Source organism: Phragmites australis, chromosome 23 (genome assembly GCF_958298935.1).
Source record: "Phragmites australis chromosome 23, lpPhrAust1.1, whole genome shotgun sequence".
Lineage (NCBI taxonomy): Eukaryota > Viridiplantae > Streptophyta > Magnoliopsida > Poales > Poaceae > Phragmites > Phragmites australis.
Window position 1 is genome coordinate 3,264,177 of NC_084943.1, and position 25,627 is coordinate 3,289,803.

Genomic DNA, 25,627 nt, shown 5'->3' on the forward strand with positions numbered 1-25,627 from the left:
CATCCCCAGTACTTCTTCCTCCTCCTCCAAGTCTCCTTTTCCGTCCCTTGGGCCAGTACACACGCACGTGTCATGTCGAGACCCTCTTCTCGCCGCCTTTCTCTCTCAGTGCCGGCTGTTGGTGATGCCGCTCCGGCTGAGCAGACCCCCCCACCTGAGGCCTTCACTCAGTCACATAGGTGCCCTGCAATGCACACATCTGGCTCCCGAGCCCTCACCCCCGCGAGCCCATATCTAGCAGCCGCTGCGACCACCTTTGGCATGCCACCACCGCTGCAGCGCTGCTTCGGTGATCCACCATCGATACGGGACCCACCAACATCTTCACCATAGCTTGTAGGCCACCGGCACATAGAGCAAGTCCAGCCTCGCCGTCGTTTCGTCATCACCAACGAGAAAACCTGCGAAGATCCGCCGAGGAACATGCATTGTTCCGGTGCTCATCTCCCACTCCGATGACCACGTGGTAGACATGTCAGCATAATTGCTAACATGGCACACCCTTCGGTCCGATCAGCTCTGTCACATCAGCCCTGGTCCAACACAATCAGTGCACTATGCCAAGTCCATGACCCATGGACCAAGTCCATCAAACAGTAGCCAGCCGGTCAACCAATGACCAAGTCAACATTTACTATTGACTGGATCCATATGTAAGCACTATACATATTTCCAAATTCCAAAATTATTTATAAAATCTGAAGATCATTTTTCCAGAGAATATTCTCCTCTTTTTCTTTTTTTGGAATTAATTCTCTGGCAAAACTTCATAAAGCCGTTTCTCCTCCGTTTAAACTCTGATTTCGACGATTCTTCCTACTAAATTCATCTAAATTCAAGATATACACGCCCATAAAAATTTCACAAATTTTGGAGTTCATTGGAGCTATTTTAATTTATTTCCAAATTAAGTTGATTTTGTCGTAAGTTATAATTAACCTTTTAGTTTATACCATAAATATTGTTAAATATAGAAAAATGTTTAATCATGTTATAGCTATGAATATAATTTTTTAGTATGAGTAAAATAATGTTTTAATTAGTGTAGTTCACAAATAATGCTCGATAATTATATATGAATAATAAATAGCTGTAGATGATAACCTGCATGCGCTAAGGAAGCGTGAAAGAAAAAATAGTTTCCTAAAACTAGGAGTAATCAATGATTGGCACATGAAGAATAACCTATACACATATGCTTGCACATATATGTATATATGTTCACATACATATATACGTAAGTATCACGCATGTATATGTCAATACCAATAATGGTTAGTATACATAACCTTTTGTATGTTTGTATATGTATACACATGTGTGCATATACGACCTGCACACACCCTTGCGTACCCATACACTAAGTCTGTACATGTACGCACTCTGGCATCTAGAAGTACAACGGCACACCTGCACATACATACACGTAGGAAACCCTAGTAGTTACATAGTCGTATATCATAGAAGAGTCCATCTAGAACCGCTATAATTTTCTTCATGTGTTCTTCCTTGATTTGGAGTTCCTTGGATTTTGAATTATTCTTGAGTTCGACTTAGGGTTTCTTCAATTACATGCTTATTAATGTTAAACCACATAGGTTAAAAGTACAAGAAGATGAGCACGAATATGAAGAAGAAGCTGAAGGGTATGACCCGAGCAAACCGGAAGACCCATATCATGAGTAAGGACAAAGATATATCCTCGATACAGCCAAGTCCTAATTTCCTTGATCATATTCAACCCATGTTTTATCACCACAACCCAATCACCCGTTTTAAAACCTTATTATGTGCATGCTCTATTTTAATTATTTCAAATGTTTGAGTAGTTACGACTTAGCTTGATTATACCATACCTTGATATTGATTTATCTTTATTCCATGAAACCTTAGAAGGTCCCAACATCGACTATACTTGATTGTTGGATGATGTTTTGTTTATTAGTATGTTTAGGGCTTAATTACTCTCAGGGTATAAACTTGACTTATCATTTACCTTAATCATGCTTTTACAAAAAAGATATGAAATGTAGTGTGAGTCTTGGTGGTGTGTGTGGGTAAAAAGGTGTGTTAAAGAAAACCAAAAGATTGCTTTGGCGGAGGCTAGTAAGGTACCTCGCAAGGGCGAGAATATCTTGGGAGCAAGTGGGCTTACCAGAGCCACGTATTGCTGGGAGACACTCATCTTAGTCATACAGCGACCAGTTCGTTGTAACATCTCACCTAACCCAAACCATACGACCCCATGTCCTGTTGTAGGCAGGATCTTAGCCTTACACCCCACTAATTGAACCCGATATTCACTCTCAATCTTAATAGCTGAAACTATTTCCTCGCAATCTCTTTACGCTCGAAGAATTAATTTAAATAATATTGAAGTCAAGGGTGAAACTAGAAAGTCCAGAAAATAGTTTTCCTGAGAGAAAGAAGGTCAGAAAATAGTTAAGGTACCAAAACAGACACTTTTTTTTCACTTGAGAAAAAAAAAAACTTCGGGCTGGAGCCCAACCCAAACCAGTGCGATCCAACAATTGACCACGATGAGCCTGAACCAGGCAGGCCCTTGCGCCGGTGCGGTGCAGCCGCCGAGCCCTGCCCCTAGGGCCAGGGGCATTTTCGTCCGACCCAACCAAACCCTCCCATTCGCAGCCACGTATAAATTCACTCCCTAGGGTTTACTGGCTTCGCCTCTGCCCAACCCGCGCCGCCGCCCGTGCTCCCCTCAGGTAACCAAGCAACGCCCCTCCCTCTCAATTTCTCGTTGGGATGTTGGTTTCGCCCTTATTCATCAGTCATTTTATCGCCTGAATCTGGAGCACCCGTTTAGTTGTTCGGAAAATTCTCAATTGCCGTCCTGCGAGGTCGAATTCTCTCTGAACTGGCCATCCTATTCGAACTTGAAGCGCGAGTGATCTAGGAGTCGACGATTTTTCATCCTTGCAGCTCGAAATTGCAGTCTTGTAGTCGGTATTGTGGTTGCAGATCTAATAGTTTCGTGGGTGTTGATTGCTGCAGGTAAGGAAGGAGGAGGCAGGCGAGGATGTCGCACCGGAAGTTCGAGCACCCGAGGCACGGGTCCCTCGGCTTCCTCCCCAGGAAGCGCTGCTCCCGCCACCGCGGAAAGGGTACGTGTTGTATGCCGATGCATTCGGCCGGTGACTGTGTGATTTCTCGTCTCCTGTCCCTTCTGATCCGACGAGTGTGCTTTCGTTGCGCGTGAGAGCTGTCGTGATTCATCATGCGTGTTGGCTGTTTTGCATGCTCTGGCTGTAACATTATAGTTTTATTCGCTGACTGTGTGTTGGGTTCCATTCAGAGTTTGGCTCACTGAGTAATTTGGGATCCTATTGCTATTAGTAGTTTACATTGTAAAATTTTGGAATGGCTAGTTTATAGTTACTGATGTGGTGCTTGATTAAGTTGTTCTTGAATTGCCGTTATAGTTTGTGTGCGCTAAACATTAAAATTGATTAGGAGTTTTTTTTCATGTAGAATGAGAAATGCGGATAATGCTTTTGTTACCAAATTCTAGTTAATTGCCAGTAGTTTGAACAGAGTATAGTTTTAGCGCAATTTATTTGTTTGCTTCTGTTCAACTCAGTGAATGTACATACTAATTGATAGCATATTTAGCTCACTTTGCACATTCTGTGTGTCTGCAGTGAAGTCCTTCCCCAGGGATGACGCCAAGAAGCCCTGCCACCTCACTGCCTTCCTTGGCTACAAGGCTGGAATGACCCACATCGTTCGTGAGGTCGAGAAGCCTGGCTCCAGTAAGTTAAACTCTTTGCACTAATCACATATTTGCATTACTGTGGCATATTCTGTGCATCTTGAGGGACCAATTATTTTTGAGGAATTTGTGGTAGTCATCGATATTGTTTTTTCTGGTAATATAATCAGCAGATTATGATAGTCTCATGAATGCTTAGCTGGTTCCTCTACTGTTCAATTTCAGGTTCATGTAGTTATTCAAAGCAAATTGACCCTTGTAACACTTGCTTGTCAATATGGGTCGTGTGAGAGTTCTGATAGAACCATGTATTGTTGTTATGCAGAGCTCCACAAGAAGGAAACATGCGAGGCTGTGACCATCATTGAGACCCCTCCTCTTGTCATTGTTGGACTTGTGGCATACGTGAAGACTCCTCGTGGCCTTCGCTCCCTCAACTCTGTCTGGGCCCAGCACCTTAGCGAAGAAGTGAGGAGGAGATTCTACAAGAACTGGTGCAAGAGCAAAAAGAAAGCTTTCACCAAGTATGCCCTTAAGTATGACCGTGATGCAGGCAAGAAAGAGATCCAGTTGCAACTTGAGAAGATGAAGAAGTACGCTTCAGTTGTTCGTGTTATCGCCCACACTCAGGTGAGATTTCCATTTACTGTCATCGTAGCCAAGTAATTTGGGATTTTAGGATGTTTTGCTCACACATGTTATGCTATTTCTCAATTTCAGATTAGAAAGATGAAAGGATTGAAGCAGAAGAAGGCCCATCTCATGGAGATCCAGATCAATGGCGGCACTATCGCGGACAAGGTGGACTATGGCTACAAGTTCTTTGAGAAGGAGGTCCCTGTTGACGCTGTCTTTCAAAAAGACGAAATGATTGACATCATTGGTGTCACTAAGGGTAAGGGGTATGAAGGTGTCGTCACCCGTTGGGGTGTCACCCGCCTCCCACGCAAGACCCACAGGGGTCTCCGCAAGGTTGCCTGTATCGGTGCCTGGCATCCTGCTAGGGTGTCCTACACCGTCGCCCGTGCTGGTCAGAACGGATACCACCACCGCACTGAGATGAACAAGAAGGTTTACAAGATCGGCAAGGTGGGACAGGAAAGCCATGACGCCTCCACAGAGTTTGACAGGTAGGATAGGAGATTATAATTGACACGACTGACTGCTTTAGCTATGCTGCCAATCTTGTTCAATGACCCCGCTGTGTATAACATGATGGTTTGGCACTCGCAGGACTGAGAAGGACATCACCCCGATGGGCGGGTTCCCACACTATGGTGTTGTGAAGGGCGACTACCTCATGATCAAGGGCTGCTGCGTCGGCCCCAAGAAGAGGGTGGTCACCCTCCGCCAGTCCCTGTTGAAGCAGACCTCGCGGTTGGCGCTCGAGGAGATCAAGCTCAAGTTTGTCGACACCTCGTCCAAGTTTGGGCACGGACGCTTCCAGACCACCGATGAGAAGCAGAGGTTCTTCGGCAAGCTCAAGGCCTGAGCTTCGAAGCAAAATGTCTTACCTGATAGTGTTCAGTTCATTTTTCTTACGTTTTGTGGGAGATTCGAGGACCGTGTTTGTGTCAAATTTGAGCTGCTACCCTTGCCGACGATTTAAATGCTGAGAATTAAGAATTTTGAACTTGATAGTATGTTTATTTGCTCCTTCAGTGTCATTTAATCTTTTCTCTGTTTGATCGATTCCTGAGATGTTGCCGAGCCATGCCTCTCCTCTTCCCTGCCGCGCCGCCGGATGCCAGCTGCTACCGCACTGCCTCGCCGTGCGCGGGTCGCCATGGCATCGTCCTCGGGTCTGAAGGCGTGGAAGTGGGCGATACGGAAGCTTGTGTGGGACACCTTGGAGGCGGAGGGCGTCGTGTGGGACCCCGGCCCGTCCACCACCGCATCCCCAACTTCGATAGCGCCGGCCGTAGTTGTCGTGGAATCGGTGAGTTCGCTCGCCCTCCCACCTGTGCTAAGCGTAGCACCCTCAGGGTTTGAAAACGCGAACTAGCACCGAAATGCGACACCGTCGAATTCTCGATATTCGCTGAATGCGAGAAAATCGAGCGAAAATGCGAAGAATTTGAACGAATTCGTGTGGTCAAACGAGTCGAAATCCGATCGAATTGGGATATCGATATTCGATCGGTTTATTCGCATTTAGAAAATATCAAATACTGATCGAATTCTTCAAAAACCAAACACATTATTCGCATTTCTCGAATTTTAGTGAAGTACAACAAAAAATAAAAATATATATGAAAAAATAAGGAAAAAATCAGCTAAAATAAGGAAAAATCAGGGGGAAAAAATTTGGTATGACATTTGCTATATTTTAGATATTGATAAGCAGAAAAATAGATATTAATAGTAATATCACCATCATCTACTTATTATCTCATCAAATATATCCATAGATTAGATTAGTGGCACTGTAGATTAGCGAATATGTTGAATTACACATACATTACCATAAAACATAATCACATTGCACACAATCTCACTTTATACTAGCATATTGCCAATCTGCTATACACACTAACCAAAAGTGATGATCTGTAGTTTTTATTGTATCCACGCCATGTGCAACCTACGAGATGAAAAAAAATTAGTCCAATATTCTGTTATGTATAGAAAATTAGAAATTGATTCCATAAGGTAAGCATCACCTTCAGTGCCACCAGCTTCTACCGTCGTGAAATTGGCTTGCCATTGTTGGACCCCTCCTTTGGGATCACCTCGTGTAGCTCATACCAGTCCCTGGATCAGCAGCTGGTACGCACGAATTCCAACAGAAATAGACATCACAGACATACATCGATTAAATACGATAATAGGATACAACACAGAGTTCATTACAACAGAGGCCCGTAGGCATAAATTAACAAATCCTCACAGCACAACGGAAACACGCAAAAGCGACCCATGCCCCACAGGCAGCTTGAGTGCAGACGAAACCAACTTCTCTAATTTTCATCTTCTCTTTCGACGAAGTCGGCCTCTGGATCATCTGGATCCATAATTAGCAAGTGTGAGTACATAAGGTACTCAGCAAGTCCTACCTCAAGGGGGAATATTAGATGTTTATGTGTAGATCAAGGATAAAGCTGTAGAGTCTTTTAGGTTTTGCGGAAAGCTAGTTTTGTTGATGCAAGGTTCATTTTGCAAAGACTACCTTTAATAAAACACTTCTGAAGAGAACACATGAGTTGAGCTTATGGGGGTTGACGGCCCTGGGGGAGATACTTCCATCCCGCCAGTTCCCATAAGTCTTTTGCCAGCGGACACACAGTCCAGGAGGCTTAGGGCACAAAGCCAAAACCCTTCTTTTCGAAAATACGGGCACACAACCCACTCACACACCAAGGAGATACTCACGTCGAAAAGCTAATCATTATGACCAAACCATAGCATGTCCTTGACCGAGGACACGGCTATCCGGATAGGTTTAACACTCTGCAGAGGTTGTACACTTTACCCACAAGATATGCACAGGCTCCCACCTTAGCAAATGGTGGAGCTGCCATAACGAGACCCAACGACCTCACAACGAAGTCACAATATCCACCCATGGGGCACTAAGATACCAGAGGCCTTAGAAGATCCACGGGAAGGACCACTTAGCAATCCCAAGGCTTTGACATAGCCTTAACAATATCACCAGCCGGACCTTGGGCTATGTACCACCCAAGTCTTCTCCTGGTCCCCATTGCCACTACCGGCCTCCGGGTGGGTACCGCACTAAGTCAGAGGGGTTATGTCAAGTCCTACCCATTCAGGCCATGTGGTTGTACGAGTGGATACTAGGTGAGATATCACAGCGAACCGGTTTTTATACGACCGAGGTAAGAGTCTCCCAGCAAGAACACCACAAAGACGAACCTTGCTCCAAGGTAGTTCCCACCTTTGTGGGGTACCTTACTCACCCTCGTCAACACTACTCTAGAGTTTTCCCAAGAACACAAGTTTTACACGCACACGCACCAAGCACACATTACTTCACATTTTTGAAAAGCAAGATTAACATATGTAAATAATCTAGTTCTTTCTTTTGAGCAAAGCAATCCTAAGCATGCTAGTAAACAAACATTCATTCAGACAATCATTATAGTTGATGTTGGGAACCTTCTAGGGTTTCAACGGAATAAAGGTAACAATGATAAGGCATGGGATAAGCAAGCTAGGTCATAACTATTTTAGCATTTCTCTAAAATCACAACTATTAATTTAATCATGCATACTCCTATTGTTTGAAACAACGACTCTACGGGTCGTATTTGAAAACATAGGATCAATATGATCAACGTTTAGGACTTGCCTTTGTTGAAGTCCTCGTCTGCTCCTTCTTCAAACTCCGGGTCCTCGGGGTCTTCCTCGAATGCTCCTTCCTCTAATAATTGCAACAACGATAGAGGTACACACGATCAATCAAACAATTAAAATAATAACTAAATAATTTACAAAAATTATGAAATCGACATGATTGGGTAGATCTCGAATTTAGATGAATATCGGTGGAAGAATCGTTGAAAACGGAGGAGAAACGGGCTTTAGAAGTTTTGCCGGGGGAGAAATTCAAAAAAAAGGAAAAGGAGAGAATATTCCTGGAATATTCTGTTGAGTCGGCTCGAGTTGGGCTCAGCTCGCGGCTCTCAGCTCGGCTCAGTGGCTCAGGGCTCAGCGGCTCGGCTCGGTTTGTCGGCTCGGCTCGGCTCTGTTTTGGGTTCGGCTGCAACGGCTCGGGCTCAGCTTTGGGGGCCACTTGTCAGCTGCGGAGAGAGAGAGGGATATAAAAGAGAGAGAGGAGAGGAGGGCCGCCCGGCTCGGCTGCGGAGAGGACGAGGGGGCGAGAGAGAGGGAGGGGTGACGGGCGGCGGCGGCGGCGGTCCTCACCGACCGGATCCGGCTGGTGGGCTGCCGGGGCAGCGGTCGACGATAGGGAGGCGGCGGCCGGTAGGGGGGAGGGCGGCAGCCCGGCGACCGGAGGCCAAGGTACGCCCGAGGGGAGGGAAAGGAGAGAGGGAGGGTCGGGGGGGGGGGGGGGGCTCACCGGCGGCGGTGGTGCTCGGAGGGAGAGAGAGTGGATGTGAGGAGGGGATGGGAAGTCCTGCACTGTTCACCTCTTTTTATAAGGCCGGTGATAGGGCAGGCGCGCGGGGCGAGGCAGCTTGGAGCACGAGGCAGCGACACGGGGCGTGAGGCGGCGTGGGGCGCGAGGTCTGTCGGCGCGGCGCGCGGCGATGGGACTACGCGGCGCGGCGCTGGCAGGTGGGTCACGGGGAGGGGACGGGAGAGACAGAAGAGAGAGGAAGAAGAGAGAGAAAGAGGGAGAAAGGGGAAAAATTTAGGGATTTGACAACCATATTGTACTCATCGGTGGACATGATCATTATTCGTCGTGTAGATAGCAACTCAGCCTTAAACTCTGTCCAACTTTGCTCCGTCCATGCATAAATGGTTGACCATTGTGTTTGCAATATGGCATAAAAATTAGGATCTTGCCACTTATAGACCCACTGAATAGGAGGTTGTAACTGAGCATCGGTGACATGATAGTGATACTGATATGATCTAGAGCTATTCTTCATACTATAGTTGCTGGAAGAGCTCACACTATCTTGTGGTACATCATGGCCACCCTACGCCCACTGTGTATCCGCCCCTGGTATGACTTGTCTTTGTGAGGATGGGGTACCGTAGTTATGGTCCTGTGTGACATGCGTAAACCGACTCTCATTAGTGAATTGGAAGGGAACAATGACAGAGGATAGGCGTGGAAGAGCACTGCCTCCCTGACCGTCATCGTCATCACTATGTGTCTTTGAGTTGCTGTCATTAGACTCTTGGTAAGTTGGGCTCTGTGAGCCACTATGCGTGCTCGAATCACTTTGCACTTATTTTTTTTTGCCTTTATGCTTAATCTTCTTGCTCTTCTTTTGATGCGCACTTTGCTTCTTCCTCTTTTGGACCATGCCAAACCAATAGTTACATTTGCATTCTTTCCCTTTTTAGTCCATGTCCCAGTGTCAATTCTCTATTGCACGAGGCTTTTTGTTGTTGCAACATTGTAATCCCTTACACTCAATGTCTCCCTCGTTGAAGATGACCTCCTAAACATTTTATTCAACACATTGGTAGGATCACCCCCTCCTCTACTAGTCCCATTGCCACCACCGTGCTGGTAGAAGTCCCTTGCCCGGCTCCTGAACTCTGCGTCCTCTCTAGATTGGGCCATGACATATGTTCCTCTTCTGTCTCCTTACAATAGCTTGTCAAATCTATGTGGGCCACCTCCCTCCGAAGCCTTGTCTCAGACCTTTTCTTCTTCTTCTCTATCGTCCTATCAAGCTCACATCTGAAGTAATCACGTACATCAGAAGGCACCCGGTCACAATGTATAACATTAGTACCACGCCCTTCCAAATGCTGTTTCAACCTCATGGCACCACCACTTTTTCCTTTCCTTATGACAATACTTGCACTTAAATCCTGGGTACAAGTTCTCGCCATGCTCCCACACCACGCCTTTGTCCGCCATCGATTACTACAAAACAAAATAAAATATTTAGATGTCAAACTTTTGCATCTCTAACGTATGAGATTGGTAATGTTCCAAATGATGATGAGAGGGCTCTTTCCATCTCTCCCAATAAATTATTTTATTTCTCGGTTACTCATATGTAATAGTTACTATGACCACTTTAGCCAAGCAACCACACTAGAAATTGAACAACTAAACAGCTTATAGATGCCAAACTCAATATTCGAACGATTACCTCGATATTTGATCGCTTTCTTGTAAAAACCGAACGCTCAGCTTCGATATTCAATGCTCACCCAAACCCGACAGCGCCTGCTCGACCAACCTCGATATTCGACCAATTTCTTTGAAAAATCAAAATGCACCGTCAATATTCGAAGCTCATTGAACTCGGCGGCATCCACTCATCCGACCTTGATATTCGATTCAATTCGGTCGAATATCGACTCGTCCGCTTGGTTTTCGATGTCTCTGGCGCGATTTCCTCATCGTCGGTGGCGGATCCGCTAGTGCTCTCCTCTGCGCCGTTCGGAGAGGAGAGGAAAGTGCTCCAGTGCCACTGTGCTTCACGAGGAGGACGAGAAATGGCTGCCTTATGCACTCAAGAAAGGTGAGCCAAAATGGGCCACTAGGCCAAACCAATTTGGGCCTTTTTCTTTTCTTATTTTCTAATTTTCAAACTTCCCATCCACAATATTTGATGCAAATGTTTTTTTTAAAAAAAATCACAGAATGTCTTATAATTGTCATTAGTGTTTTTAGGATTTTTTATTTTTTATTCAGATTTGAAAATTTTGAATTCAAATCTTGAATTTCGATCGGTTTCTGAATGTGGTTCAGCTCGCATCGGTCAAATATCACGCATTTCGCTCGATATGCAACGTATTTTCGAACCCTGAGCACCCCCTTTTGGTCCCATCTTTGTTCTAGATTTTGGTAGCGACCCGTGCAAGTCACGTGCATTCTTTGCCTTTTGTTTCCTGTAGCAAAGTTTCCACGAAAGCAAAAACAGACCTTCCCTGTGATGTGAAATTATACCAATTGCAGATTTAAAATTGGGTCTGTCTAGTTATCTATCAATAGATTTTAGAGGTAAAATCTATCAAATTTTCATCCATCGAATCTTCATTGGACGTCCCAGATCAACTACAACTTCATATAAAAATCTAGCTCTAACCTCCCTCACTTCTGCCCCCACCGCCTTGCGCGCCTCTGCCGCTCTGCCCCTGCCCGCACGCCGCCTCGCTGGCATCATCCCCGGCGCCAGCGTGGCCCGCTCACCTGCGCCGCCCCTCTCTCTATCGCTCCTCCGCAGGATCCGAGCACTGCACCTCCCACGTGCTGCACCTGCCCCTCCCTTCTCTGGCGCCGGTGCAACCCACCCTCCTCCACCGCCCCTCCCTCCTTCGCTGCTCCTCTCTTCCCAGTGCCCTCCTCTCCGCACTCCCCCGCCGCCACTGCCTCCTCGACCAGCTCCGACGATGCCACCACCGCTCTCGACAGCTCCCTCACTGACCACTTCAAAGAACTACACCCCTGCCACCAACCCCACCCAACCAGCGGTCCTCCACCACCGCGGCAGGCGCACGCCGCGGTACCATTGGCTATCAGTTTTATCCTTGTTTCTCTTAAATAAGTACCTGTCAGTACTGTCTACCTTTCCAGCAGGTAGCCAACCAGCCAGGTTATTTTAAGTTGTAGTTGCTCCTTTTGGGTATAAGATTATATGTTGAAGTGAGTTCTGAATCTAGATCCAAAGGAGCATGATACATGAGGTTGATTCTTGTCCACTGCCGCAGAGGGTGCATATGTCAATATGGCATTCTGTATCCTGCTTAACATCTGTAAGTTACTGGCTGTTGATCTCTAGGTAACTTGTGGAGCACTGCAAGACAAACTATACTGGTTGCATTAGGGCTCCAAGCTTCCAAGCTTTCCATACAGTTTGCAGCTTTTGATTTGATGCTCTTTCTAAATTACTACTCTGTACAAACTTATGTTTGGCATGTACTCAATCAGGCAGTGACAAAGCCATTGCGATCATGCTTATTAAACTTCCTGTATGGGCTTGGCATTTGCAAATGAATTGTCTTTTTCCCCATTGTTTATAAATGGTGTTATTTGTGTCATCTAGGTGATAAAAAGCTGTTGACTCCACAACCTTGGCTAAGGACGGGATTTTTCTCAGTTCTGGACTCCCAAATGATCCCTCTGGATGCATTCCTGAAGCATGCACTTCTGTTGGTGCAGCCAAGTATGGGAGACCAATTGGTCTAGATGAAAGGATTAAGGTGGATTTGATTGTGATTGGGCCGGTTGCAGTTGATCCAAATTCAGGAGCACGTCTAGGGAGGGGTGAGGTAAATATTCTCTTCTCGTATATGCATTTGAAGTCGAATTGATATTGTTGTTCATTTCTACATTTCGACAGTAATAACTAATAGAATAGGCAATAAGCTTTCAACTGCTGTTTCCCCTTCCTTTAGCAGAAAATAAACTAGATTGAACTGGTGGCCGTTTGTCCAATGTCAACAGTGCCTTAAAATGACAAACTATGCTTTGTCTCCCAAAATTAAATCCTTCCTGTTTCTCATCCAGAACTTTATCTATGATGTATGATCATCAACTACAGGGATTTGCTGAGCTGGAATATGGGATGCTTCGTTATATGGGAGCTATCGATGATTCAACCATGATAGTAACCACTGGTGGGTTTTTTTATTGATTTAGCTGGTAACCTTTTTTTTACTTGGATATGTTTTGTTTGGTAATGTATTGTGATTTTATATAAGACCCAATATTATTTTTCTTGGGAAGGAGTGCGTGAGTGACAACTATTCCATTTATGGTTTTTCTCAACATATGTTGGCTGTAGCTAAGCTCACCGATCTTTCTGATGCTGTGATGCATTAGCCTGTGGTTAACTGGATACAGTTTTGATTCTAAAAATGCTTGAAATATAATGTCCTCTTATGCAGATTATTAGTAATCACTAAGTAACAGTTTCCAATTATGCCTTTTCTTTTCTCCCGTTAGAACCCAAAGATACTCCTGTTACTTGTCATTCAGTGACCGAATTTCATCTATGCATGCAGATTTATCTTTTCTTCCTGAACTGGAAAATTATATGCTTATGCCCCTTTTTTTCTTTGACTGGAATCAGAATTGATTGCTTCTTGCTCATTTAGTCCTCGACTAATCACTGACATAAACTGTCAACTGTGTCTATGTTTACAGTTCACGACAAGCAATTAGTGGATGACATTCCAGTTGAGAAGCTGCTAGTTCATGCAGGCCTTTGAGAAGCTGCCACCTACAGCTCAGCGAAGGCGGCGGCAACAACGATAATTATGTATGCTTGTCTTAACTTATTTTATTGAATACAAGTAATACATACCTTTGGGGAAATTGAGATATGCTCAGCTTTGCATGGTTCAAACGTTCAGACGTTCGGTCCATAAGCACATTATCCTGTCACTGAAATGTCAAAAGCACTGTCTCATATCCACTGACAGAATTTTGATTGCTTTCATTGTAAGCAGGGTAAATCAATTATCGAAAAAACGGTCAGAATATTGAAAATGATTATGTGCAATCACCCTAGATCGGCATTATTTTGTTACAGCTGGGTACCACTGTAGTAATAGCAACTAATCCAGTACTAAAAGAACTTTGTTCTTTGTTGGTGTAGTCCTTCCTAACTCATAGCTGCAGGCCAGTAGGATCTACCAAAAACTTGTTAATCTCCAAACGATCTCTTCTTCCAATTGCTTTTTGAAAGATTCAGTTAGCTGCATAAGGCTACTAAATTTTTGCCTGTCATAGTCAAATTAAGTTAGCAGCGGTGTAATTTTGGTTCCGGATCCGTAAGGCCAGTCTCTATACAGTGAAGATTTGAAATCCCAGATTAATTTATCCAAGGTTCGAACCAGATCGGGGCTTGATTTCTGATAACTGACCACAGCTGCTCGCTGTCTTTTTAGTTCTGCATATGCAGGTGCACATACATCTACGTGCAGGTGCCTTATGTCAAAAAAAGAGAGACCTGTTTATGTAAAACTGCATGCTCTTAACAGCCTTTTATGTTTTGCCTCAAAACTATATTTAGAGATCAACAGCCTGTTCTTTTGAGAGGAAATTAAGGTATCCGCATATCAATTCTCAAGAGTAATACATGCAAACGAATGAACTATCACTTTCTTGACCTGCATTTGTATCTTTTGTGGGTGCCATGACTTTGCTGCAGAGAAGGTGCTGATTGGTAAGTGGTAGGAGCAGACAGCGCCTAACAGTTTTCATGAGGAAGCAACATGCCGAACCACTCCAATTCCGTGTTCAAATATACTTTGTCCCAATTTCAGGTTCTTCAGCATGAGGACAACATTCTTCAGCATCAGGACAGAATTCTTTGGAACCTAATGTGCTCCAGCCACACCGCCTTGGAAGTGCTTAGAAAATGTTGCTCATGCAAAAAGGGCAGGGCGTCTAGCATATATCTTGGCTTGCCATTCTAATTTGCAAGAGAGACTTATTCATGATCGTGTAGTTAAAACTGTTCATTATTTATAAACAAACAGAAGCAAATTATCACAGAAACCATGTAAATAATTATTCATGCCAGTGATTTCAGTCTTCTATATGTCTGGTTGGAATGAAATCCCAGTCCGTGTCACCTTGCTAAGCTGATTTTCTTTTTCTGCTGACGTGTGCAGGTATGTACACGCTGGAACGGTCAAAGCTACTCGTCTACTCGAATGTGCAACTGGCAATTTGTAACTGCATGTTAGCAGTACGGAGTTGCTGTCAACTTTCAACGTCTGATTTTGAATTTCTGATCACTTTTTGGAGTTTGAGAATGAAGAAATAGTGCGTGGTCTGCATAAAATATGAACTCGTCACCTATTAGATATCGTCGTGGTCAAATGCAGGTATATATACGAAACACATGCTGAAAGGTGCATTTCTCGTGCTATTACGTAAGAGCTTATCTAAGCATGCATGTTGATTGTTCACGGATGAAACGTAAGGCATCATCAACAACAGACCGGCCAAGTCAATCGTCACGTGCGGGGTAGATTCATGCAACAAATTTATACTAATATACGTACAACTTGATTGAAAAAAAAAGCCAGACGTACAATATCATAACTTCCGATGATTTTAGACCATTAGATAAGAGAGGAAAGGACTAGATTTATCGCTCCAATATATGTGATATATTTTATTAGATAATAAAATAATAGGGGATTGAAAGAATTTAGTAAGAGAACAAGGTAAAAGAATAAAACTTTATGTTACTCAAATTTATATTTCATAAAAGCATTTCTACATATTTAGATACGGATACGGATATTATCTATATCAATTTATAGAAAAATATATTCGGACATATCCATATTTATATTTGGTAAACGAGTTCGGATATATCCATATTCGTATCCGTCTGTCAATCGAATATAGATTTTTTTACCACATTTACATTTAACCAAATACAAAAATCGATAATACATATCCATATTTTACAAAAATCTGCTATCCATTTTACACACCTAATAATAAGTGTCTACTCTAATTGATCACCAGGCATTGTTCACATCAGTTTGAACCGGTTGACCGCGACCATGTGGCGTTAACAGCGGCTGACCAAACCTTACCACGTAAGCATCTGCCCCCGACCAGCCCTTGAACGCAGGGCAACCTGTCAGTGACAGTGAGGGCTCCTCCGTTGACGTCGGTCAGCCTGATTGGTCCCATCTCCACGACAGGTACGAGCCATAGTAGTTCGCCCACGCCGCTTGAGATGCCGAAGCCGTCAGGTGGCCGCCTACCCCGCCGCCTGCTTCGGAGCTGCTCTCCGGCGGCAAGAGGTTGCTCATGGTCTCACCCTCTCCTCCGAAGTTGTACGCTGCAGGAGAAGGCAACGCCCTTGGTCATGGCATCCCTGACGAGCCACCGGTATCGTCGACGTTCTTCAAGAACCTTGCATACTCCGAGTAGGACTCCCCGCCAGGGAGCGCCTGCGACTCCGGCAGCGCCTCCGACTCCGGCAGCGCCTCCGACCGTGACGGTGGCGGCGGCGGGGATGGGAGGATGGCGGACTCGGGGAAGTTGAGCTTGGCGCGACTGCTGTCTCCTACCCCGCCGCCTACTTCGGAGCTGCTCTCCCACGGCAAGAGGTTGCTCATGGCCTCACCCTCTCCTCTGAAGTTGTACGCTGCAGGAGAAGGCGACGCCCTTGGCTGTGGCGTCCCTGACGAGCCACCGGTATCGCCGACGATCTTCAAGAACCTTGCATACTCCGAGTAGGACTCCCCGCCGGGGAGCGCCTCCGACCGCGACGGTGGCGGCGGCGGGGATGGGAGGATGGCAGACTCGAGGAAGTTGAGCTTGGCGCGACTGCTGTCTCCTACCCCGCCGCCTGCTTCGGAGCTGCTCTCCCACGGCAAGAGGTTGCTCATGGCCTCACCCTCTCCTCTGAAGTTGTACGCTGCAGGAGAATGCGACGCCCTTGGCCGTGACGTCCCTGACGAGCCACCGGTATCAACAATGTTCTTCAAGAACCTTGCATACTCCGAGTAGGACTTCCCGCCGAGGAGCGTCTGCGACTCCAACAGCGCCCCCGACCGTGACGGTGGCGTCGGCGGGGATGGGAGGATGGCGAACTCGGGAAAGTTGAGCTTGGCACGGCTACCACGGAAGCGGAGCGCGGCGCTGTCGTATGCCCGCGCGGCGGCCTCGGCGGTGTCAAAGGTGCCGAGCCAAACACGCGCCGCCTTGTGCGGGTCCCGGATCTCCGCCGCCCACTTCCCCCACGGCCGCTGCCGCACGCCACGGTACCGCTTGCGCGGCGCGCCGCTGCTGCTCTCCCCGGCGCCGGAGCCGGCTGATGATGGCGAGGGGAGCTCCTCGTTAGCTGCGGCAGGATGCTGCGACGAGGATGACGCCCCTGTCGCCGCCGCGGGCCAGTACTGCTCCGGCGGCTGCGTTGCAACGTCCACTGTGCACCGCAGAAACAGAGGAGCATGCTCAGAAGAAGAGCATCTTAATCGGCAGCAAGCTTTTAAGGAGATGCAGTATCGTATATCGTTCCAATATTTAAGCAGTAGGCATTACTACTAACCGAGAGTAAAATATTGCAGCACAAGTAAGGATGATGATTAGCTAGCTCTGATAAATAAATTATCTTGTGCGATCTCGGCTCCTCTGTTTTGTTTCTTCTTGCTCTGTTTTTCCTTCTCTTCGAGCAGAAACTGAACGGGAGTTCAAAGCAAGTTCGCTCTCGCATCATTACACGGAGCACCTATGTTTCACAAGGAAATTTTTCGCACACAAAGTTTATGAGGATAATTTATTTGTGATAAGATTTGTATCGAAGAAATAGGTAAAAAATTATGAAGTGGACGAAGAGAATCCATGATAAATACCCGATGAGAGGAATGAACGGTTGAGATAATTTGTTGGTGCATAAGTGCATATGGTTTTGTATTTTCCCTTAAATTTCAATGAGTAGGCCTTTGCAATGCACTAATAACAGCATTTTAAATTTTATTGCTCCTTTCCTTTAAATTTTAGGAGATGAAGCGTGCCGAAATTTTTAAGAGATGTAGAGAGAGAAGAGTTTGAAAGGAAATTAGAGACAAGGAAACGTGCTGAGTTGGTTGCGTGTGGATGCACACGGAGGCGTAATCATGCATCCATGTTGCACGAACGCGTGTAAGCTCCACGTAGAATAATACTCTATTTGATCATAAATATTTTAAAACTTTAATCATGATCTAATCAAATTTTTAAAATTTTGATCATCAATATTTTTCAATACATAAAAATTATACGCATAGATTTATCTTAAAAATATTTTTATAATATTATATAGTTATTAGATATTTTATATATATTCTAATAGAAAAATAGTATTCAAAATTACATATAAAAAATAATGAAAAATAAAAAAATATCATATCGTATATTTTTTTATCGTACGAAGTACTACTCGAGAACAATCTTAAACCAAAAAAAGTTCAAGAACCAAACCAACATTCTCATTAAAAAAAAAAAAATTCTAGCCAGCGACATATAGTATAGTCAGTGATAGACTAAGAATTAAAGTGATCGGATGTCTTAGACTAGTTTGTCAAGGATTTAGATGTCCCAATTATTAAACTAAGAAATGTTACATGAACTATTACATATAATAAATCATAAAAAAAAAAATTTAACCATGCCTAATATAGTTTGTCGTCTCCTTACTCATTCAAAAAGAAAAAGGGAAAAAAATCACGATTAACGGAGCGTGCGTGCGTGCGTGTTCTCACCGTCCGGCCCGAAGGCAGAGGGCGGCGCGGCGTCGAGCTCCAGCTCGTACGGCCACCACGCCTCATCCTCGGCGGGCCTCTTCGCCGGCGGCGTGGAGCCGGCGACCACGCTAGCCAGCGCCGAAACCATCTCCGACATCTCCTGCGCCTGCCCGCTCCGCGACAGCGCCGGCGAAGACAATGTCGTCACGGACTCCGGCGGCGCGGAGCCGGCGACCACCCTCGCCAGCGCCGAAACCATCGCCGACATCTCCTGCGCCTCCCTGCTCCGCGACAGCGACGGCGAAGACAATGTCGTCATGGACTCCGGCGGCTGCTGGTCTGCTCCTCCGTCGTCGGCGGCGGCGAGGCGCCGCCCGTGCTGCTCCCCTGGGTCCGCCACCGCGGTGTGGCACATGAACAGCACCGCACACCGGAGACCGGCCCAGGTCGAGGACTCGAGATGGGTCGCTAGCTACTGTGACAGGGGCGATGTTTTCACAGATGGTTCCATTCCTTGGCGAGCAACATGTGTGCATATATAGGACCTGCAGATGTGATACATGGATGATAAAGGAGCCGACTATAATTTATTAATTGGTACCGCAATTTGCCATTTATTAACTTGTAATAAAGATAAATTAGAAAATTATAGCATATATAGAGTAATATGTTTTGGAAGTGTTTTTAACAGCAGTCTAAACAGTATACAAGGATTAAAATTTGCCAAATATTTGGTGAAATTTCGCGAATTTCAGAGAGGAACGAAATGTCTAATTCCAAAATTTTCTTTTACTAACACGTAGGATCCACAGAGCAGAGGATAAAAAAATAACTGAAATTTCGGTGAATTTTCACAAAATTCGGTCTTTTCGTTGGTGAAAAAAAAATTTGTAAAATGAAATTAAAATCCTGTATACTGTACATTAACCGTATGATCAGTCTAAACAGCTTTAACCACGCGCATACTTATGTCAATGTACATCTGTAAACAGATGAAGTAACAGATATATCATTATATATCAACTTATCAAGCAAGGATAAGTATCCGTCGACATGCATGGCACTTGTGCCGTTACTGGGACAGTGATCCATGTGTGTTTATCCAGGATGCAATGCATGCATCCATGCCTAGTTTCATCTAAGGCAGTAAGGAATCTGCATTTGCAAACTCTGTTCCTACTTGTACTTTCCTTCAATTTTCTGTAGACTACTTGTTATACGTTAAAAAAAAAGAATTTGTTTGCCTGCTACCTTGGCCTAGAATTTACTACTTCATGGAAAAACAACTGAATTGGTAAAATAGAATAATCAAACAGATGAAGTCTTGGGAAATATATATTCACGAGCTTAATTTTTCATGCCGTGAACAAAGAAGAAGGAATTCCTTTTTGTTCCATCAAACAAAATTTTATTTCTTTCTCTATTTCCACTACTCAAAGAGAAGAAGGAATTTGAAGGGCAATTGGCTTTGACCAGATGAGGTTAGGTTTCACATCCGTTTTTCCATGAACTTCTTTTTTGAGGTCTTTTGACCCTGAACTTGTGAATGCAAATGCGACGCGTTATCTTGTCTGTCTTACGTGTCCTTTCAGCCGGTGGAACGGAACGGGTGAATGGATTTTAACTTAGGGTTGGCTTCATTCCGTGATTCCAGTACAATTACGATGATGCCAACGATTAATTATGTGCTAACAACTACCCCTAAGACGGCTAATTAAATCTAGCTACTACCCTTGTTCTTTTTTACTTATCGATTAGCATATTAACACGGTCTCTCATGCATGCCTTTGACTACTGCCTTTTCTTAGCGTTTGTCTTTAAAATTTATCAAAAACATAACTATTTGAAAGTACTTTTCATGATAAATCTATTAGTATCATTTTTATATGATAAATTTTCTTATTATGTATATTAATGGTCAAATTTTATAAAGTTTAGCTACACGTATCCCTAAACTACATCTATTTGAGTATACATAACCATTCGAAGTATTTTTTACAACAAATCTACTAATACCATTTTTATGTTATAAATCTTCTTATTTTTATGTATATTAGTGATCCAAATTTATAAAATTTGACTACATGTATCTTTAAACGTATTTGAGAGCCGATGTAGTACTTCATTTTTCTTTTTAAATTAAGGTCTATTTGAGAACGGATGTAGTAATTTATTTTTCTTCTTAAATCGAGCTAAGTACTAGGCTAGCTTCAGTACGTAGAAATGCTCACTCTTGACAGTTACATGTTTACATGCATGGTCTTCAAAAATACGATTGTATAACTGCTAATTTCTTTTTGGTACCTTATAAAACATGGTACTATTCTGGTAGACAATATCATGAAAATTTTCTTTCTAAAAAAATCATGAAAAATTTATTGAGCACGTAAAACTCACATCACTTTAGAGGTCAGACTTCGTATCTTACACTTTTATCTACGTGGCATGAGTTGCTTTTTCTAGTTATGTGGTTGGGTGTTTGGTTGGGTGTTTGGTTGGAGACAAACCGTATAGAGATGTTCGCTGGATTTCCCATTTGTTAGTTTTTTTGAAAGTGATATTTTCCATCAAAATGAAAGTGATATTGATGAAATCGAACATATGTGTTTATGATGTATCCAAAACTACCTAAGCCCCAGAAATATCTCTGGTTATATAGTACTGACAAACTCTGGTCTCAAGGACATGTAATTCAGAGAGCTTGCTTGATCGCTTACCTAGAGTCGACGCGACCACAATGATATCTTCATAATGCACTAGGAAATACGTACTCACAATAGTGAGACACGTGTTGCAACATGCATAGCGCTAGTGATCTTTTTCTTTTCTTGAGACCAGACGCGTGTTATCTTTTATAGTGGGTGTCAAGCTGTATACCTACATTTCCCTAACTTTTAGGAAAACTTCTAAGCTTAGCTAGTTAACCTTTTTACTCCTGTTAAGCTGGGGCTATATGTTTTGACACCTGCTCTAAGATAAATAATTAAATCAAGCTAAGCAGTGCTAGACCCGGTATCTTTTTGACAGTTGTATGGTATCCGAAAACAAACACTGTTATATAATAGTACATCACGGTCGACTCCAAAACTCCTGCACTATCGGTTTTGGAGCCGACAATGGGTAACAGGACTATCACTGCTGGCTCCGTGGATCGACAGTGAAAGTGGTTATCACTCTCGGCTGAATGATTCGGCCGGCAGTGATTCCTTGGTATCACTGCCGGTTAGTGGTTTCAGCCGGCAGTGTTGTACCCCCCTTCTACTCCGGCCCTGTCATCTCTCTCTGTCCTCCCTTTCTCTTCTCGATCTCTATCCCACTCAATACATACATACAATAAAACATATGTAATATAAATCAATAATAAAGGTACATTCATTAATACATAGTAATTCATGTCACATATAATATTGTAAACGAGTATGTTACGATCACATTTAACAAAAATATCACATCTTACATAACAAAATAGATATAAACGTACTGACAATTAACACATTGATCTTACAAGTAACATCGTCTTACATAGCAAAATAATGATGATTACAACCAGAACTAGGATTATGACATCTTTACACGTGAAATCGCATTTCTTCTTATTTTTGAAGTTAGCCAATTTTAGCTCGGTTTGGATAACTTGACTGTTGTACGTTGCAATAGCTTCATGTTTGGACTTGTATCCTTTGTAACATGCTCTTTTGAATCCATTAATTTATGCGTGGCATTCCTCTCAACTGGAGAACACTTAACTTTGCCTACCACGATGAACAACATATCATGTCATAGCAGTCCTAAATTTCAGAGAATATGCAAAAATGATATACTACAAACCACACTAACACCAAAGAATGTTCTTGCAAAAAAACTATTAGGCACAGTGGCTCTAGCAAATTGTCTTATTAGGACTTCGGTACTGATTACCTATTTAGAGAGAAAACATTCTTCTCAAGTCAGCATTTATGTACCAGTCCTACTAGTTTAGAGAGTAGCTTGTCTCAAGACGAGCTGGACGCCCTATCCGTCTTGAGAGAAGCTGTTCTCTGAACTAGTAGGATTGACACATAAATGCTGACTTAAAAAGAATGCTTCCTCTCCAAATAGGTAATCAGTTCTGAAATCCTAGAAGTAATAAAGAAATACAGCCTCGAGTCATATCATCATCGCCATTATTTTATTGTATTTCAAAAGAAGAAAAGCAAAAAGCAAAAACAAAAAACTGTCACCAGCATCATATGCAACCACCATCCAACAAAGAGTCTAGTATTTGATTGATCCGCATCAAATTATGGAGATAATTATATATGACTGCAAGTTCGATTGGGATAGTGAAAAGACGTACAAGGTGCATGTGTAATAACCATCCCAGTTGAGCTTTACAGTCATATGTATGGTAAATAGTTCTCCAATTTCATCATTTGCAAAAAATTAAAACTAGTAAGAAAACAATGCAATTTTCAATGGCTAAGTTTTGAATGAACTTAAAAAACATGTCAGTTAATTGATTGAAATTCCCTTCCTATCATGTCCTAAGCAACTGCATAACTTGGGATATATAACAATATAAGCAAGTAATCCCATATTTACTTTCTCATTACTGAAAGGATCATATAGTTTTTTTTGATTGAGAACATTGATGCATCCTTTACATTAACAAGCGGGACTTAGTTTGATTGAGCGTTAAAATAAATATGGGGGAAATTGAAAGGAGACTAAACATTGTAATAGTCTTACACTCAAGTTCACCATTTATGAAGAAATAAGGGAGTATTGGAATAGGACACATGCATCTGTTCAATTGAAATTGGACTGATTGTACAAATTATGGTTCTACCTACTTCTTAAATTGCTGCAAAATCTAACTCAGAGTGCAAATAGTTATCCATTAGGCCAATACACACAATGAATATTATGAACACATCCAACACCCAACAGGCAAGAAAATACAGTTGACTTCATGAATTTGATGTTCTATTAAAGATGACTTACATCTTCCTATTTATGGCAAAACATCCATTGAACATGCATAAGTGCACAAAAGCATTCATTCGGGAAATCTGTACAAGCAATGGCCTGCGGTCTACATCAGTATGAGGTCGTGAAAAACTGATGAACAAGAAGAGGAGAGGAGAGGAAAGAAGAGGAGAAGAGAGGAGAGGAGGAGGATGGTGGGAGATGTCGTCACTAACCTTGGGAGCGGAGAAGGAGAGGATGACGGGGCTCCGAGACGGGGAGGTCGGGGGCTCTAAGACGGGGACGACGATGTCGGGGCTCTGGGACGGGGACAGCGGCGTCGGGGCTTCGGGACAGGGACGACGGGGTCGGTGAGGGTGCGAGGAAGGCAAAAAAAATTCTAAGTGTCAGTGGACGTAAGGCGTCGAGCAGTATTATAGGGGGAAGACTTTCACTGCTAGCTGAAGAAGTCCACCGGCAGTGAAAGGTGACCTTCACTGCCGACTCAATAGGACAACCGACAGTGAAAGGGGTTTCATTGCCGACCCAAAGTCCATCGGCAGTAAAAATGGTTTCACTAACGGTCGAATATGTGCACTGGCAGTGAAACCCCTTTCACTGCAGGTGCAGGTTGAAAAAAAAATTAGATTTGGCTACACGCACGCTGAGACGTGAACCCACGACCTGCTCCAAGTAAAACTGAACAAACCGCTATGCTACTGGAATATTTTCGATTGATTTTTTACTATCTATATTTATCAATATTATGTTAACCTAAAATCCTAATACATATTTTTTTAAATTACAAGGCAGTGATAGGTCAACATATAATCCGCCAAGGTAGCTCTGTTAGCTCGAGGTAGAAGAAGGTGGGGAAGAGGAGTATATCACTGCCGGCTCATATAATCCGCCGGCAGTGATGTACATATATCACTGACGGTCAGTGGATTAAACCGACAATGATGAGAGTGTTGTGTATCACTGTCGGCTCAATCTATCAGCCAGCAGTGATGACTTTTATCACTGTCAGTTCATAAACTACGATGGCTGATTTTTTTCACACGGTTTATGAACCGGCAGTGATGCCACATCACTGCCGGCCTATGAGGAACCAACAGTGATAGATCGACATATAAACCTAATTCTGTAGTAGTGAAAATGTGACTTAGTTTTGACTACTAATTTCTACTTGATATGTTACCGGAGTAAATAAATTAACAACATTTAAGAGTTTAGACTCCACACTTTACACCTTTCTGCTAGTTCTTTGTACACATGGCATGAGCGAGGTTGCTTTCTCCGGTCAAGTGGTAGGTGTTTGGTTGGAGAAAAACCTTATAAAGTTGCTTTGCTTAATTTTCCTATTTCTATGTTTTTTAGAAAGTGATGTTGATAGATGTACCTAAATGAGAGCATAAGATTGAGTTTTTTATGATCTATCTACATTCCATAATCTACCTATGTCAGAAACATCTTCTTTCTACATATTAGTAATTACAAACTCTTGTCAGAAGTATATATGTAGTGCAGAGCTGGCTGGATCGTTATCTGTTTGACTGAGAGTCCATGTGACCACAATGATATCTTCATAATGCACAGTGCCATCAGAATAAAAATCATCTAAGGAGATGTTGGAAGCCACTCACCAGTCACCACCATGCTCAAAGTCATGCATGCTACATATCACATGTCAAAGCCTTAGCGTCTCTTTAGAATGCAGGATAGAAAAAACGTAGGAATATGATTCGAAAAGACATGCTTCTTGAATCCTACATAAGTAAAAAGTATAGGAATAAGGAAGAGAAGCTCTTTGGTATACCACAGCTGGAAAAATATGGGAATCTAAAACCTGCGCTACACTTTGAATTTGAACAAACTAGCAACTTAATTTGTCGCTAAAAGCAATATAATAAGCTGCCGTTGCATCTAGCTCCTCGTATGCACTAGTATGTGTGTATGTCTTCCAGCAATTTGCGAACTAAATACTCCTAGAGGAAGCCAGGCACCAACCGAACTGATTTCATCTCTAAGAATCAGAATCTTGCTCGGTCACACTCAAAAAAATCTCACTGCAACTTCTTGAGGCATGGGCATGCACGTACCTGCATGGCTGCTGGG

General features: G+C 43.4%; 2 protein-coding genes and 1 pseudogene across 2 annotated transcripts; 2 read left to right on the forward strand and 1 right to left on the reverse strand.

The window, feature by feature from the left end:
* The first annotated feature begins 2,640 nt into the window (after window positions 1–2,640).
* LOC133906295 (large ribosomal subunit protein uL3-like) lies at window positions 2,641–5,376 on the forward strand. The gene is made up of 6 exons (XM_062348157.1): window positions 2,641–2,726; window positions 3,016–3,125; window positions 3,663–3,773; window positions 4,059–4,363; window positions 4,454–4,863; window positions 4,967–5,376. Exons 2-6 carry the CDS (start codon window positions 3,041–3,043, stop codon window positions 5,223–5,225), a joined length of 1,170 nt encoding a protein of 389 aa, XP_062204141.1. The 5' UTR covers window positions 2,641–2,726; window positions 3,016–3,040; the 3' UTR covers window positions 5,226–5,376.
* A 101-nt stretch (window positions 5,377–5,477) lies between these two features.
* Window positions 5,478–14,749, forward strand: LOC133905670 (5-formyltetrahydrofolate cyclo-ligase-like protein COG0212; annotated as a pseudogene).
* A 963-nt stretch (window positions 14,750–15,712) lies between these two features.
* LOC133905741 (ethylene-responsive transcription factor ERF055-like) lies at window positions 15,713–19,090 on the reverse strand. Its single transcript, XM_062347501.1, has 2 exons — window positions 18,581–19,090; window positions 15,713–17,265 (listed from the first exon to the last, which is right to left on the reverse strand). Exons 1-2 carry the CDS (start codon window positions 18,975–18,977, stop codon window positions 16,199–16,201), a joined length of 1,464 nt encoding a protein of 487 aa, XP_062203485.1. The 5' UTR covers window positions 18,978–19,090; the 3' UTR covers window positions 15,713–16,198.
* Window positions 19,091–25,627: the final 6,537 nt, after the last annotated feature.